At 41.5% G+C, this 17,952-nt stretch overlaps 2 protein-coding genes across 2 annotated transcripts in view; one reads left to right on the top strand and one right to left on the bottom strand.

The window, feature by feature from the left end:
- Positions 1-4,216, bottom strand: part of nmbr (neuromedin B receptor) — a 79,737-nt gene extending 75,521 nt beyond the window's left edge. Inside the window, exon 1 of the mRNA XM_030046694.1 lies at positions 3,789-4,216. Within this exon, the coding sequence (XP_029902554.1) occupies positions 3,789-4,216 (428 nt within the window). The remainder of the gene's footprint in view (positions 1-3,788) is intronic.
- Positions 4,217-11,835: 7,619 nt separating this feature from the next.
- On the top strand, positions 11,836-16,294 carry gje1a (gap junction protein epsilon 1a). The gene is made up of 4 exons (XM_030046696.1): positions 11,836-11,874; positions 12,793-12,975; positions 14,373-14,570; positions 16,097-16,294. Exons 1-4 carry the CDS (start codon positions 11,836-11,838, stop codon positions 16,292-16,294), a joined length of 618 nt encoding a protein of 205 aa, XP_029902556.1.
- Positions 16,295-17,952: the final 1,658 nt, after the last annotated feature.

Raw genomic sequence — 17,952 nt, 5'->3', positions numbered from 1 at the left:
GGTATCAGAATCATAAATGAATATTGAAACATCATTTTTTTTATTTTCATTCGTCGATTTTGGATTCTCAGTTGCATATGAAAAGAATAAATGATACATGGACTGAATAGCAGTATTATCAATAAAATGTAGCTCAGTGTGAAAAGTGAAAGTAGTAATTGTGAAGAATGGATGCTCTCTGAGAGTTAAATTATGAATGCATTAACCTTTAAGAAGTATTTTAATGTTGTAGCTCTATCTGCTTCACATCCTGTTGGCTGGTTTACGCTCTAACAGTGCAGCATATTTGATGATTTTTTGCATGGAAAAGCTTCTTCTGCAAATTAACTACTAACTCCAGCCATCAGGTGAATGTAGTGCAGGGAAAAGTACAAGATTTCCCTCTGAAATGTAGAGCAGGTAAAATACAAATACTCACAAGAAGGAAATTTTCAGGATCAACCCTAACCCTCTGAAATGTTTGTTTCTGCAGAAAGTCTGGCTAATAAAGTTATCACACCTGCTGAATACTACAAATACTACTGCTACTGCTTCTTGATGTACTTCTACTGCTACAGCGAAAACTACTGCTGAGAGTACCACTGGTAATACTACCACTACTATTTTATTGCCATCACTGCTACTTCTACCACTACTTGGACTTTACCACCATTACAACTAGTATTACTGCTGCTAATACCACTATTACTACAATTTTTACCACCACTACTGCTTCATCCACTGCTGTTAGTACTCAAACTACTGTTGCTGCTACTTCTTATTTCTTATTTCTTTATTTGGATCCCCATTAGCTGCCACCGAAGTAGCAGCTACTCTTCCTGGGGTCCACAACAAACAACGATAATTATCACATATTGCAAATCTCCATAAAAACAGGTAACAATCCCAATAAAAACCTTTCCAAGACAAATAAAAGTCCAATAAAAACAAGCATCACAACACCTCAACGTATCAGTCGTGGTTGTTCAGTTCAATCCATTCACATTAGGGTTATTCATCATGTGTTTTTTTTTAGCAGCCTCTTAAAACTTGCCTTTCTGGGTGCTTCAGTGATCATAGTTGGTAACGTATGCCATATTGTAATGGCCCTATAGATTACAGATGTGCATATTTCATTTGTTCTGGGTTTTTGTTTAACCATGTGACCCTGAGTAGCTCGCCTGGTAGAATACTTATGATAATCTCTCACAAAATGTATTTGCGAGTACAGACAAACCGGTTGTTTGCTATAGCAGATGCTCCTAAAGAAACATATCAAACTGCATGCCAACCTCTCCTCTACTCTGAGCCATGAGAGACTCGCATGCAATCGCTCAGGACTCTGCCTCACGCCCAGTGGACAGTTCAGTGCAAGCCTTGCCGCTTTATTCTGAGCTACCTGAAGCTTTTAAACTTCTAGGTTTAGTCTGTTGACTCTGCAGCAGGAGAAGAGTTTGACAAATGCGACACCTGCTGCATCCATACAAAATGAGTGATAGTAAACCGGTTTGAAACACATTGTGGTGCTTTATGAAGGACAGTGGGTGATGCTGATCCCTGTGTGAATAAATGAGAGCACTTTAACAGGCCAGACTCCCTGCATTTTATACATGTAGATATTGACTGATCAGCCTCAGGATGTTATTACTTTTTGTACAAGACGCATATAGATGTCATTTATGTAATATAGAATGATGTAGAGTTTTCTCGTACATTAATCTTAATCCAAACCAGGCTGGAAGCAAAGGGGCATAATGGAGGGGAAATGGAGAGAATCAACTCTCTCTGTCTTTGTCTTTTGATTTGCCTCATAATTTCAGTCTCCTGACAAATGCCTCCTCCCTCCCTCCTTCTCTCTCTCTCTCTCTCTCTCTCTCCCTCCCTCTTGCTCTCAAATCCAAAGCTTTATAGATGTGAATGTTGAGTTCACATTATTTCCAAAGCCATGGAAACGAACGTATATGTATAAATACATCAGTGATACTAAAATACTCTCTCTCTCTCTCTCTCTGTCATCTCTGCTTCTCTCTTCCCCGCCTCTTTCTCATGCATACTATAAATGTATATTCCCTCTCTCTCACCTCACACACACACACACGCATATGCACAGCAATGCACGCAGTCCCAGCTCGTCTTTTTTTCTCTGCCTATCAGCAACGGTGCGAAAGTATAGAGGGGATGAAAATATTAAAGTGCCACTTCAGTCATGTTATGCTACACCAGCCATATGAGATACTTACAGGACTAAATATACGTATACAGTGTGCTCTGATGTTAAGCTGCACGGTGTGATTTTATTCAGTTCTCAAATGCTTTACAGTATTTCTCCTGGTCTATTTTGTTCTATTAATTTTTTTTCTTTTTCTTCTCCATTCAAGCAGAAATATCCAATAAAAATCAATGCCTTGCCACAAATTACTGTCATGTTAAGTGCTTAAGATCAGAGCTGATTATGGCCTGCTGGATAAGCTATTACATGCATGGCAGGGAGATGACTCTTTGTGTAGAGGCTCCACTTGCTGGCACAGTAACTCACAGATTCACTTGCAATGTTGAATGGTGACCAGTTACCGGTGCAAGTATTACACAACCAGCCTTTTGCTGCTGGGAATGAACATCTCCCCCTTATTTAGATGCTGCTCCATAAATTTCTTAAAGGCTGTAGGCTACCTTACATCTTCCAACCCAGGCATTTAGCTGATCCTCTCATCCGAAGTGAATTACAGTGAGTTACAGCGGCATAATAAGCTCCAGCTCAATCCATCACCATCATTACAAGCAGGAGTCACAGCCACAGAGCCCTGGCCGCATTCCTGACCATGCAATGACCATTTTATAAGGAAACCATGAAGCAAAACTGTCAGTTATCACAGGAATATTGCAGAGGAAAAATAAACTAATGGAAAAAAAAAAAGGTGGAAAACAGCAGTGAAGTCTCTATACGCCCAATTAATTTGCACAGACACTCTACAACTCCCTGCAGGAATATCACAGAGAAAAAAACCCAGTGAGAGGACGTGGCTGAGAGGAGGAGCAGATGATTCAAGATTACATTTCCATTCAGCTCTTTCAGAGAAACATGCGCGCTGCCTTTCCACACCGTATAGCCAATTAAGAGAAATTAAATAAAAAACACTATGAGGTGTGATGCGGTTACTGTAAACTCACTATCAATTAGCTACTGCAAACTCACTGGAAGCCCCTCCGGGCAGGAGATTAAAATACCATAAAGTGAGATGACAAACACAGCATAAGCCCCGAGCAATAGGATATCACAGGAATATAAGGGTAACACTATAGGAGATTAGAAAATCATTTAAAGTATGACGAGCTCACTTTAAGCTCATTATCGAGCACCGCGCACACACTAAATGTCCCTGTGGGAATATTAGAGGAGCGTCATGGGGAATTTTCATCAGTGCATATTTCTTGGAGCATAGAATATGTAAGAGAGAGCTAACAGGTGAAGAAACAAGAACATAGATTTCACCACCATATCCCATAGAAGTATTATACAGCAGCAAGGAATATAGCAATCTTTTATAGCAGGGAAAAATTGCCATAAAGTACAATGAAACTCACTGTTGAGCAACAGAGGCGCACTTAGTCTCTTTTGGAATATTATAGTGATTTTTCATCATAGGAATATTCCTTTGGCCATAGACTCATCATGCAGTCTCCACGCGGAATGGATAGAAATACTAGAGAAATGTCATAGGAATATTCCTGAAAAGAAACTGATGGGAGTTGATGTGTGATTTGCTCTGAGGATGCTCTGAGGGATCTGACTCCAGCTCGGTGCAGCCTACCTGTCTGCGCTGAGCGCCGTGAGCGTAAACACAGACACTCCGACCGAGGTGAGCTGGATGACGGGGATGAGCTTGCACGCCGCCTCGCCGAACACCCACTCCTCCGAGAAGTAGCGGAAGGCGTCCACGGGCACGCAGGTGACCAGCAGCAGCAGGTCTCCGGCCGCCAGGCTGGAGATGAAGATGTTGGGAACGCTCCGCATGGCGCTGTTGGTGATGAAGATCTTCACCAGCGTGATGTTGCCCAGCAGACCCACGGTGATGATCAGGATGTACACCGAGGTCATGACGCAGCGCACGGCGAAGTGCACCGAATCCCCGCTGTCCGACGACACCCACCCGCCGGGGTCGTCCGTGGCGTTGGGGTAGAAAGCCCCGGAGTCTCCAGCCAGAGCCGGAGACAAGTTGGAAAGGACCTCGTCGTCCATTTGCAGGGCTGAACTCTGCGCCTCCGCCGCGAACTGCTCCAGTAATGAATGAGAGTGAACGGGCTGCTGGGGTTTTGCGCCGCCGGGATGCGCACCGGGGGCTCCGTGCGCAACGGCGCGAGGGCGCAGCGGCGGAGCGGAGGGGGAAGCGCACTCCAAGACAAACTACTGAGAAATGAAATGAAAACCCCGAGAGGAGAGAAGTGACTGACAGCCTGACTGACGGACTGGAGAGAGAGAGGCGACTGGCGTGCGTAAAAGGAGGGAGGCACTTGTTTGACACTGGCAACACAGAGCGTGTTCTCTCTCTCTCTCTCTCTCTCTCTCTCTCTCTCTCTCTCTCTCTCTCTCTCTCTCTCTCTAACTCTCTCTCTCTGTCGCTGTGTGTGTGTGTGTGTGTGTGTGTGTGTGTGTGTGTGTGTGTGTGTGTGTGTTGAGGCGTGGGTGAGGTTAGAGACAAATTTGATAGATAGATAGATAGATAGATAGATAGATAGATAGATAGATAGATATGGGTGAGGTGACGTAAACATAATTTAATCACAGAGAGAAAAGAAGGGATGGAGGAGACAGATAATGGGAGAGATAGAAAAATAGTGAGGGTGAGAGAAAGAAGGAGAGAATGGAGGAGAGAGAAGAATAAACCAAAGAGGACAACTATGGGACAAGAACAGAGAGAGAAAGAAAGAAAGAAAGAAAGAAAGAAAGAAAGAAAGAAAGAAAGAGGAGTGAGGAGGAGGCACTGTAAGCATAATAAGCTGATAAGAAAGAAAGAGAGAGAGCAAAAGAGGGAGAGAAGGAGAGACTGAAAGTTCCTCAGGCTTCTTCAGGATTATTTGGGAATAAATTACCAAAAAAGAATCTTCTATATTCTCAGATTTATGATAAAGATCTGATAGGCGACCATATGGATTGACCTGTCATCAGTATATCTACGGTACAGATGCATTTTTCTCTTTTCCAGTTATCTGTGTGTGTGTGTGTGTGTGTGTGTGTGTGTGTGTGTGTGTGTGTGTGTGTGTGTGTGTGCCTGTGCGGAAGGAGTTTGCTGCGGGACAGCACATCTTATTAGCACTTCCAGTATATCTAGAATACTAACTAGGAGGAGGTAGAACAAAGTTGAGACATCCTGTGTGTGTGTGTGTGTGTGTGTGTGTGTGTGTGTGTGTGTGTAAAGAGACAGTGTGATAAGGCAACTTTTTTTTTTTTTTTAAACAAAAGTTTTACAGGTTTCTCCCCTGATTTGTTGGGGATGTTTCCCCAAACTCAACTGCCCTGAAAAGTGCATACTCATCACATTCATAAACACCAATACATCATTGTCAAATTGATTGTTATTCCATATAATTGCCTTAAACAAACAAAATCATGGTGGCGACAAATTGGTGGCCTCTGTCTCACATCAGTGTTGTTGTCAGTGCTTGTTTTTCTTAAGGAATCCTTCTGGTTTTATAGCAAGCTTTAATAGATTTTTGCACATAATTACCAACGAATTTTAAAAGAATACCCATATTTTTTTAGATGTTTGAATATTTAACAATTTAAAATAAAAAATCAAAAACTCAGGTGATAAACCTACTTTAAAACTCTCTTTGACTCCTGCTGACATTGATGCCTGGGTTTAAACGTTGCTAATGTTTGCTTGGCGTGTGAGAATGCAAGTATTGGGAGAACAGGGTTTTGAGGGTGGCCCTGGAAGAAAAAAATCATGAGGTTACCAAATCTGACAGGGTTCATCCTCTGGGGATCATGGGTATGCTTTCCAAATTTCATGGCAATCCACTCAGTGATTTTTGAGATCGCAAATTTGAGATTTCAACCTAAGAGTGGCACTAGAAGAAGGGTTATGAAGTCTTAAAATCAAGAGGAACCTTTCTTTTGGGAGCATGAATGCACTCAACAAATATCGGGGCATTCCACTCACTACATTTTCTGCTATCTCACATGCACAGTTGATGTTTTAGCCTGAAGATGGTGCTAGAGGAACGTTTGAGAGGTGAGACCAGCAAAATAAAGAGGTTTCATCCATGGTCCATGGTAGTCCCATGGTAATCCGTCCAGTAAATTGGAAGATATGAAATTTGACATTTGAGTGGCTCCAGAGGAAAGGTTATGGTGACATTGAAGCTGATAGGGTTCAATCTCTGGGAAGCATGAGTTTGCACAGAAAATTTAAATGGCAAATTGTTCATCACATTTGGGGATATGTCAAATGTTTGGCCTGATGATGGCGCCACAGGAAAGGCCATGAAGGCACCAAAATTGGGAGGGTTCAGCCTCTGGGGAGAATGGATGAGCTCACCAAACGCCACGGAAATCTGCCCAATAGATATCAAGATTTGGAGTCAAGATGTCAGGCGCTCTCAGGTCCTGCCTGCCAGTGGGGCAAAAGCACATTCAGATATTTTAAACAATATGCTTTTGAAAAATGGTTAGCAGTTACGCAGAATATGCATTGATGGTCTAAAACATACATTGATGCTGTGTCCCACTGAAACCTGGACATGGCAAATGCCTAGTTTGTATATTGCTGTCAGTTAGTACCTGCTGCAGTGGTTCATCAGTCCAACCATCGATGATTTCTTTTCCCACTGCAAAATTCTGTTTCCTATACAATAACTGATGCTATGTTGTGAATTTGGGCCACATTAACTAGCTAGTTGCATAGCATAGACCTTTATCAACTTTTCAGATTTATTGGTTTTAACCATTAACCATTTACCACAAGAGTTTTGAGAGATTCAATGCAATGCTGAGAATTTGGGATGGAAAGTATTGTAAATGTGATGCTGTGTTGTGTTTATGGTGTACGCCAACATTATTACATTTCTGAAAACTTGTTTATGAGAAATCTTGCTGTTTGATTTCAAAATTTTTTCACCCTCCCGCATCGCTGAAATGCGAAGACCACATTTCACATAACTTTTTTTCTTCTTGTCACAAAAGAGTTTCTGTTTCAGTCAAAAGTTTTTTTCTTTTTTCACTGAAGAGAATGAATATTTTGGAGGGGAGTGATTTTTCATTTCATTGGCCTTCCACCCCCCTCCACCATGAAGCGTCCAGAAACTCTGAAAGCTTTAGCTTCGTTTGCTCTGGAAGAACAGCGCCCTCCTCCAGTTTTGTGCAATACAGCAGATTTCCTGACATTTGCCACCTTCTGACAAACTGTGGAGAATGCAAAGCAGAGCCTGTCAGTCCTCTCAGCTATTAGCTTGTTTACAGTAATTATACTGTCTCAAAACTTTGCATGGTAATGAATAATGTATGCTGAAGTACAAAATGCATTTGGCATCTCTAAACAGAGGGATCGCTTCACTGAAGTTTTATCTAGGCAGAGTCCCCGCATCTCATATCATTTACCACCAAAACTTCCAATCCAATTTAAATTAAAAAAAAAAAAAAAAAAAAAAAGAGCCCCCCCTGTCAAAAGGTACAAGTGTGTGCTTCGTTTTCCCACAGGGAACATGCTGATGGGATTGTTTTTCAGAAATGTTAGATACGGCTTCTGAACTGATTTCATAAGGGACAGGATGCCTTTCCGAGGTTTTGTACGAAACCCTGATGGGGATTGAGGTTAAAACGCTGCAGGATGGAGACGAATGAGACTCTGCGCTCGTGGCCGTGACTCCCAGAGGAGCGAGAATATCCACAGCAGAGCAGGATAAAATAAATACCGGGCTTATCTTCTACAAACATCTGGATGCTTGTCAAAAAAAAAAAGACCTCAGTGACACTTTCATCCTGTTGGTGTCCTAATTTGCTGTATCATGACAAACTGTTTTTCTACAATTATCATTAATGGAGTGGTAAATTATAGGGCGGGTCTCCAGTCATGAAAAGGCAAACAGACACCGATACAAATGGAAATAACCTCGGAAATGCACTAATTCATGTTTTCTCCATTGAAACCCTCTCCTATCAGTTTGATGCTACTTTAACAACGATGTATGCTATGAATTTATATGATAAAGCCTGACATCGGCCATAAAATGTGGGTAAAGTTTTTTTTTTTTGTTTGTTTGTTTTTTTTTTTTTACATTACAAAACAGGTGGATATACTTTGAAACAGAATCCTTTTAATTTCAGTACTTTAAAATCATCCTTACTGGACTTTAAAAGACTAATAAACCATTTTTTATCAGCCCTGAAATGTATATGACAGCTTGAAATACTGGATTGCCCAAAGCAAAGATTGAGATTCCCCTAATTTTGTAGTTGTCTTCAGTTGCGTGAAGTTCAGGGTTAAAGAAAAACCCACATGCAGCGTGAAACAACAAGAGGCTGCAAAAGAATGATTCTAAGATTTCTTTGCATGTTTATAACACAAATGTCATCATTTGTTATTCAAGAAAAAAAGATGTCTCCAATACAAAGAGAAACTATTTCATAATCAAGGCTCTTGACGTGACTCATGCCTTTAATTAGAAAACCCAACATGTCCTTTACTCTGACGTCAGCAGCGTTTTTGGCCCCGCGTCAGTTCTTTCAAATGGTGGATTTTCATTTGTTCCTCCGTCTTTGAGGAGTTTCCAAAATGAAACTTTTCAAAGGCAGTGATGGGAAGAACAGTGGCAGGTTCAAGGATAAAGCCGTACAAAAACAGCTTTTTTAACAGGGGGGTAAGAACAATATTCAGAGGTGCACCGGTCACCGAGGCCTGAAGTGAGTCCAGAGAAACTGGGAGTTGGATCTGAAAATTAATCGGTGTATATATGATATTCTGCTTAAAGGTTGGCAAAATACAGTAAAATTTATTTTTGTCTGAGAGGACTCGACTCAACACTTTAATCTCTAAAATAAGATACATATATATATATATATATATATATATATATATATATATATATATATATATATTTTTTTTTTTTTTTTTTTTTTTTACATTTAAAGTTCAGTTTTACAGGGTGGTCATGTCTATTTGTGATGTTCAAAGTCACAAGTGTCAGTTGACTCATGGTATGGTGTGAACCTGGTCTGTATTTTTACTTTTTTACTTTTTTCCTAGTCAGAATTGCAACGTTCAGATTTCATCATTAAAATAAAGATCAGACGTTGAGTGAAAATGTGTATAAATCAGTTTCTAAGCTTCATTTAATCAGTTAGATTACGCCAGGGAGCTTTCAAGGTTAACGTTTCCTCTAAGCCCTCAGTTTGGTTGCTCTCAACTAATAATTTATCACATTACTAAGCAACCAGGCTTAAAATATCCAGCCAGCTGTCATTTTCCAACCTGGCTCCTACCCAGAAATTTCTCCTTTAATTAACAGGTTCGGTAGTTTTGGTGGCTCATCACACCCGGAGTGACCCAGAGTGGACCGCTGGGGGTTTTATCATGTAATTCAGTGTCTCTGTGTGTCCCTAAAGTGCTCGGAATTAAGCTGACTGCAGTCTAGCTCCCTCCCTCGGTCATGTTGCGTTCACTGACTCGGTCTCTGTTTGATTTCTGGCACCCGCAAGTTGTGCCAAGCGTCTTTTACGCACGGCGTCGGTCCTCCTGCTCAGGTACGCGTCCGGCATGGTGTCCCCCGCTCCCCTGTGCGTCAAGCCGCACACGGTGAGCTCGGATTACACAGGAAGTGAAGCCGTTCAGCCTTCCAAATAAAAGCACAGAATAGCTCACGTTTAGCAAATTAATAGTCATAATGATACTGGAATGCATTATTGAGCAATGCAGCCAGGGAGGTCAGAGGTCAGCGGTTAGGCAGGGAACAGCAGCCTGTGACCTGGTCCAGACTCAGTGTTTTGCTCAAGGACACTTCAGCAGAAGAGATGCAGACCACCCTTGGGAAAAAATGAAAATATTATATACTGTACTGTGGACAGCAGGTAATTTTTAAAAATCAAAATCCAATTTGGTGTCATTATTTTAAGTATGGACTGACAATGCAGCCAAAGACTTGGTTAAATGCTGATAAGATTGTGTCAAATTTAAGGATTAATAATCATCAGTGTCCATCAATAATCTGCCAATGATGACAAATGTCATCTATTTATTTGTTTGATGTATTAAAAAACATGACACATACTTGTAACACCCTATATGCATACAATAAATACGCCTTTCCTATTTTTATTTATTTTTTTAAATTATACAATCTTCAAATTTGTTTTGATTTTACTACTAAAAATATTCAATTTTGATTTATTGACTTTTTTTTTGTCTCAGTATTTCTACCACTGTTATTTTGCACACCATGTACAAATGGAATAATTTGTTATATATATTACTTTTACATCTTATATTTCCATGTTAACCATTTTAATGATCTTTTAACATATTTCAAGATACTGAACTTGATGTGTTCCTATTTGCAGTATTTTTTTCTTTGCTATAATGACCAGACAGCTATCTTGCTGCTACACAGCAAAACTTCTTGATGTGAATAATTTACATTCCATCGTTTTTATAGCTAATATCAGCGTCTTTGATTGTTGCAATTATTTTCTATACAATCATAATTTCTTATTTTCGTTTCATCTGAGCTCCAGTAGCTGCAGGTTTTATTTTGAAAGTTGCGACCGGAAGTACTGCCAGTAAATTGTGTTGAGCTTGACTCTGGTCTGTGTCCCGCAGGTCCCGCAACTGGCATGAGTTTAGGAGCCCTGAGTGGAAAAAGAGGGGGGAATGAACAACACGCCGCCAGGATTACGGTTGGTGTGTGGACTTCCATTTTATTTCACTTATCCACTTTTGCCTTTTTGAATTTGATTTTGATCGGGTTTCCTGTCTGTGTTGGTGGCTGGTCGGTCGTAGCTCGCCAAGGGACTGTATTTGGGACAACAGCAGCTCCGTGAATGCTCTTCCAGAAGTATTTGCAGTGCAGGGTGTGTTGTCATCACTCTTGTTTTTGACTTTTTATTTTTATGATAATTAATAACAATAATAATAATAATGATGATGATGATGATGGTGTAGTCTTGTGCCCATGCAAAGGGGAAAAAAAACACAACCCAAACCAAATAATAATAACAATAATAAATAAAATTGCTTAGGTATGAAAATGTTACTGTTACTCTATCAGTGTTATCACATTTAAAGTGTAATAATAATAATAAAAAAAAAACTGTTAAGAGCCCTGAAATATGTCTTTGAAATTGTTCAGTTTGAAATGCAAAATGGAAGAAAAAGTAAGCAGTGGTCCAGCTGAGCTCCCCTTGTCCTTTACCTAACTAGGTGCAGCTATTGCATTGTATTTTTGTTGCATGTTTGCCATCTCTCCCGCTGCATTGTGTGCGACAGGAGGTTGTTTTTTTCGCTGACATAGTTCTATAGGGATTATAATGCAGAGACCACATGCCCTCGCAGGCCATTGTTGGCCTCTCTGACTCTGTTGTCTTTTTTTCTACTGAGTGAGTCAATTGATGGAGGGATAAAAGGGCAAAAAAATATGCATTGACATGGGCTTTCAGGGCAGAGAGAGAGAGAGAGAGAGGGGGATAGAGGGTTGGAGAGTGAGGGTGAGAGACACAGGGAGAGAGAGAGGGAGAGAGAGAGGGGACAGTTGGAGATAGCTCAGGTTTTAGCCCTGCTGTCGGTGGCCTTTGACTGGTGCCAGCAAACCGGCCATGAGGGCCCGGAGCAGCCCTGCAACTGAACGGGGGAGAGCGACAAGCAAACCATGTCTTTAAACTACATCAAAAACTTCTATGAAGGATGTGTAAGTAGATCACAAAGGCCGGTTGATGAGGGGCGTTTAGCCTTTAATGTCACCCTCACTGGCTGATGCTTTTTTTTTTTTTTTTTTTTTTTTGCCGCTCAGGATTTGATGGCTACACGCGGGAGGGCTTTGAACACTCATCCCTCTTGAGGCTCGAAGCAAAAAAAAAAAAAAAAAAAAAAAAAAAAAAAAAAAGACACTGATCTGCTTTTAAATCTTTGATCCATCGCTTTCTTGCCTTGTTTCTCAGGTGTAGTTAGCGGCACATCTGCGGGACAGATGGCTCTTTGCGTGCTGAGCGTGTCAGTTGGGCCTGTTTCGGCTCAACATCGTTCAGGGTTAGTGTCAGAGAGCAGATAAAGAGAGTAGATTGGAAATGTTTCCTCTGAATGGGTTTTGTTTTAGCTTCCAGAGCTCAGGGCCTCAGTGAGCCATTGTCACAGGTGCATTTATCTGGCTGACAAAAGGTATTTTCTCTTTGTTTGTGTGTGTGTGTGTGTGTGTGTGTGTGTTTGTGTGTGCGCGCGCGTGCCCATGCACATTTGTGCGTCCCTTGCATTCGGTGTCTCTGTGCCATGAATATGTGAATGCTTGTTTGTACACGTCACATGTGTGTTTGTGTGTGTGTGTGTTTGTATGTACGTGTTCACATGAACCTTTGTGCATGCACCCATATCTGTGTGTCTGTCTGCGCCCAAATGAGGGTCTGTGTGTGTTTGTGCGTGCACACAAATGAGTGCATGCGTGTGTTTGTTCTTGTCCGTGCACATGAACCTGTGTGTGTGTTATCCATACTTTTCTGCATGTGTGTGTGCCATCAATGTGTGTCTCTGTGTTGTGCATGCTCACCTGCATGTGTTTTGTGCTGTGCTTGCTTGTGTATGTGTGTGTATGTGTGTGTGCGTGTGTGTCTTCCAGCTCAGGCCTCCTACGGTGATAGGCCAGTTCCACACCTTGTTCTTCGGCTCGGTGCGGATGTTCTTCTTGGGCGTTCTTGGCTTCGCCGTCTACGGGAATGAAGCGCTCCACTTCAGCTGCGACCCCGATCGCCGAGAGCTCAACCTGTACTGCTACAACCAGTTCAGACCCATAACACCACAGGTATAAGTAAACTAAACTGAGCTGCCTGTGTTTTACTGCTGCCACCAGTGTGTGGCCCACAACATTACAGATACAAATAAGCCTAAGTGAAGCCAAGATGAACTAAGGTCACTAAGCCAAACCACACAGGTTGTATACCGCTCCAATTCAGACACATAACCCAAGTAAGGCACAAGTAAACTTAAGTGACCTAGGGTATGGCCAAATGCCAACACAGGTGTGACACAACCTCTTGATTTCCTCTTGATTTCCACTGGTCATGACATGGAAACAGGGCAGAGGTTTTTTTTTACCTGCTGCACCAACAACATTTATATTGCGTGCTGGCCTGCGGGCCATGTTTACAAAGATAATATTTTCAGATCAAGCAATTTTGGCTTGACAATCCAGTTAGTTATGCAGGGTTTGGAATTAGAAACGGTGTAGGATAACAACTGAAATCGTTTCACTGGAATAATGATGGGATTGAGTATGCTTCACTATATTCACTAGCAGTGGTAGGATTATCACTTTAGATTTAAATGGTCTTATATTGATATGCATGGCAGAAAAAAGTAGACCAGCCACATAAAGTAGAGGCAGCGTGCTGCTCGCTCTGGTCGACATGGCCTCAGTGATTAGTGAAGTTAAATTACCATGGAGCTCAAATTGACTCTCGCCTCATTACTCACTAAATACACAACATTATACAACTGAACTAAACAAAAGTGAAGTAAACTAAACTAAATGTTCTGCTGACAGCTTAATAGATGGAGGCAGCCTACAGAAATCAATCGCGTTCATCATCAAGTACAGTAAATGTACAAGACTTTTTACATCCATTGTACCTTTGTATTGTGGCTTTGTGCAAGAAACCAGCTATATGCCACATGGCCATCTTGGAAAACAAACAGCTGGTGTCTCTAAGCAAGCAAAAAAGGTATTTTCAGTCACAGCAGTCAGCAGACAATGAGCAGCTTGATGGCTTGCCATATTGATAGCAAATGTGATTCAGGAGAGATGAAGCATTGCAGGAATCGTGAGAATCGACTGGGTTCCCGCCAGCCTCAGTTACCACAGACAACAGCAGCCACACTTCATTCAGCTGCTCCATCTGAGTGCCCAGTTTAGAAGAAATGTTCTCAAGTCATGTAAAATGAGTGTGCAATAGTGCAATTCTTTATTCCTTTCTTTCTTTCTTTGCATCCTTTTAGTTTCTGCCTTTCCTTTCCTTTCCTTTCCTTTCCTTTCCTTTTACCCTTAAATTCTCTTATCCATCTCTCATCCCTTCTTTCCTCTTTCCCTTTCCTGCCCTGCTTCTTGCTCCTCTCTTGCCCTCTTAACCCCATCATTTATGCATCCTTCTTCCTTTCCTTTCTCCCTTCCCCACTTCTTCCCTCTGACCTTACCTCCTCCAGGTCTTCTGGGCATTACAGCTGGTAACAGTGCTGGTTCCTGGGGCGGTGTTTCACCTCTATGCTGCCTGTAAGAACATTGACCAGGAGGAAATCCTCCAGCGACCCATCTACACCGTCTTCTACATCATCTCTGTTCTGCTACGCATCATCCTGGAAGTCATCGCTTTCTGGCTACAAAGCCACCTATTCGGCTTCCAGGTCTGTCAGTTCATGATAATTTACAGAAACTTTATTAGGTACACCTCCCTGTTTCCTCCAGACTGAGAGTAATGTGGCTGTAACTCGGTGCATAAAGCATGAAAACTGGGTCGAGTGATTCAGATACTTGAAGCAGCCTTGAATATGGTGTTGTTATCGATGTCAGAAGTGTCAGTTCTGGTATCTCACAAATAACAAACCTCGCAGGATTTTTGCACACTGCAATGCCTGGAGTTTATCAAGAACAGTGCAAGAAATAAGACATCCCGTCAGCTGCAGTCCTGTGGGCAAAAAGGCCTTGATGATGAGGTCAGAGGAGTAAGACAAGACACACTGTACTCAACAGGAAGGCATCAAGTATTCAAACAACACCTGAGGAGAACAGTGGTGTGATAAAGGTCATCTTATGATGTGACATTTGTGGAACCTTGAAGTTTGTGGCCTACAGCACTGACAGACCAGGCGGTTTCAAGTCGTCTCAGTTGTGACAGTCCGGTCGTCACGGTTGAGTCATCCGCCAAAAGTGGATGACTCAACTGTGGCAGTTGTGTTGCCTGGTTTGTCGGTGATGACTTCCTGTGATGGTGGGAGATGGGCACAGTGCACCCTTATGCATATTAATTCTATCTTCATACCAACAGTGGACTCAAACATAACATTAACTGCAAACAAGACAAATCATATTGCTAGTAGCATAAAACTGTGTTGATGTGTGCTCAGTTCAAGTTTTGATTTATTTAGAGCCCAAAATCACTAGGTGTTGACCAAATATAAGAAGAGGACTGTAGAACTTACAATGCATTGTCACTCTAAAGAAAATGTCATCCAAGAATGTTACTAATGGGATGGTGGAATACAGTTGCCAATACTGCTGAAACTTCTGCATGTGACAGCTATCACTTCCAGTACTCATTGGTTATTGTTGATAGTTCGTTCTGACCTCAACGTCCATCATTACTGGTGGTACGGTCCAACCTCCTCCAACGTGGAATCCTTGGATCCATCATGCCTGGCGTCAGTTGTACAGGCGACTGGTGGTGCGAATGTCCACAGGCCATCAGGATAATACACCATGACCACAAAAGAACATATCAGCAGTGACTTACAATAACCTTCACAGTCCTTAGATCCCAACCCAGTAGAGTCCTTTGGGATGAAGTGCAATGGGATGTTTGCGGTATGAATGTGCCTGAAAAATCTTCCGGAACTGTGGAAAGCTATTGGATCAGCATGGACTGGGATCCTTGCGGAGCGTCTTTTCATTCCTAAAAGTATTTGGCATTCTCTGGAGGCAAAAGGGCGTCCTTCCCAGTACTTTCTAGGTGTACCTAATAATGTGTATAATTCAATAAGGAGAAGAAGAATGAAAAATAAAAGTAAAATCTATAGTTGCTTGGCACATTTGTCAGCAGATTTACAAAGTACGTTCTGTGAATCAATTGCAGGGAAATTTGCGCCATAGGTTTATATTATCAGTTAGTACAGACAAAGCATTACCTCCTTACCTCTCTCTTTCTGTCTACCAGGTCCACCCGCTGTACATGTGTGACGCCAGTGCTTTGGAAAAGACCTTTAATGTGACTAAGTGCATGGTGCCCGAACACTTTGAAAAAACCATCTTCCTCAGTGCCATGTACACCTTCACTGTCATCACTATACTCCTCTGCATTGCCGAGATATTTGAGATACTCTGCCGAAGGCTCGGTTATCTCACCAACCAATGACACCCTCTACACTCACAAACACAAACACACACACGAACCACTAAGGGTGAAAAATATAAGACACCATTTCTGCCAGATTTTTAAAGAGCTTCTGGTTAGCCACTGCTGGACTTTTACAAACCAGGAAGCTAATGTGATGGCAAAACATCACCTACGGTCCATAGAGAGTGGTTGGCACCAGGAAATTTGAGAGAGTGCCACGATGTCAGAGCTGGCAAGTCTAGGTGGTTTTTGCCCTTAGCTATAGAGTGATCTTCCTTGGTCCTATTTCAGATATTTGTGTGTCTGTATTGGCTGAGTCCAAGGGTCTGGTATGGACACAATGGCCAGAAACTATGTACCTCTGCCTCTGAACTGTTGGGGGGATGGGGCACAATGATTTTTGGTTTTCTTTTTTGCCACAAAATGACTGTGAAAGATTTTTACTAGTGTCTGTTAACAGCAGAATATTGATTTATTACTTATCACTTTTCCACATGGGACAGATATGTACCAGTTGGAATAACCTTGTTCTGAAACCCCAAGACATGGTACTACTAGAAAATGCAACTTTGGTTGTATTATACCATTAGACAACCAAATTAGTCAGAAATGTTTTGTCCCCTTGCAGCTTGAGGGTCCCTGAAGTTGTACCTCAGATCTGAAACTCCTAAGGAAGAAACACACTGGAAGCATTTGAAGGCACACATTTTCAAATGCACCTATTGGCGTCAAAGGCCCAATGAGCACTGAAAACATCGAGTGGTATATGAAACCACCGTGATGCATCTGCTTTGAACCTGGTTCATTTTTCTAGTGCCAGCTGCAGACTCAAACAGCTTTATTTCATGAAGTTTCTGAAACCACAGTAAACTCTGACCAAAAGTCAAGAGGTCTCAATGTAATAGAATACAACTGCAAACAATGCAAATAATTTAGCTTGTAGCATACAACTGTGTAAATGCAGTAAATGCATGTATATAAACAATAGATGGTGACCAAATATGAGTTGCAGAGTGTAGAGCTGGCTGTGGATTATCATTACTGTCACTCCAAAGAAAATGTGATCCAGCAACTTTACCCATGAGGTGGTGGAATGCAGGTGTCAATGCTGCTGACACTTCCATGTTAGCGCTTCCAGTGCATGTCAGTGGTCGCTTCCAGTGTGTTCTGACCTTTACAGCTTTGTTGTTGTCTTTTGATGGAGTTGACCTCCTTCTCAAAAACAAAAGACTCTGTCTACTTCAATTTGATGAACCGAGGTCTTTAGGCTATACCACAATGGTGGTGCCACCGCTGCACAGTCCATGTGAAAATAGTTGAAATGCAGTGGTTTTGGGTAAAGAAGAATACCCCATGAGTTAAAAATTGTTTAATACCTATAGGAAAAAACAGGCTTCAAAAAATTCCCTGATTTAGATTTTCAAATTTTAAAAGAATTCATGCGCTGAAAATGAGCAATTGGAATTTACAAAAGTGTTATTTTAATTTGGGGTATACATGTGTTGGAATTGAAGTATTTTACATATTTAAAAAATGATTAGCATCTCCCTATTAATGTTTTATTCATGTCCTGAAAATATTTTGATCAATTGCTCGATGGACAAGAAAAATACTCATTTATAATGCAATTGTACAAATGACATATAGTTTGACAAATATAATGACAAATTGTGAAG

Source organism: Myripristis murdjan, chromosome 24, assembly GCF_902150065.1.
Source record: "Myripristis murdjan chromosome 24, fMyrMur1.1, whole genome shotgun sequence".
NCBI lineage: Eukaryota > Metazoa > Chordata > Actinopteri > Holocentriformes > Holocentridae > Myripristis > Myripristis murdjan.
Note: the sequence above shows the minus strand (reverse complement) of the source record. Positions and strands in the feature narration are given on the sequence as shown.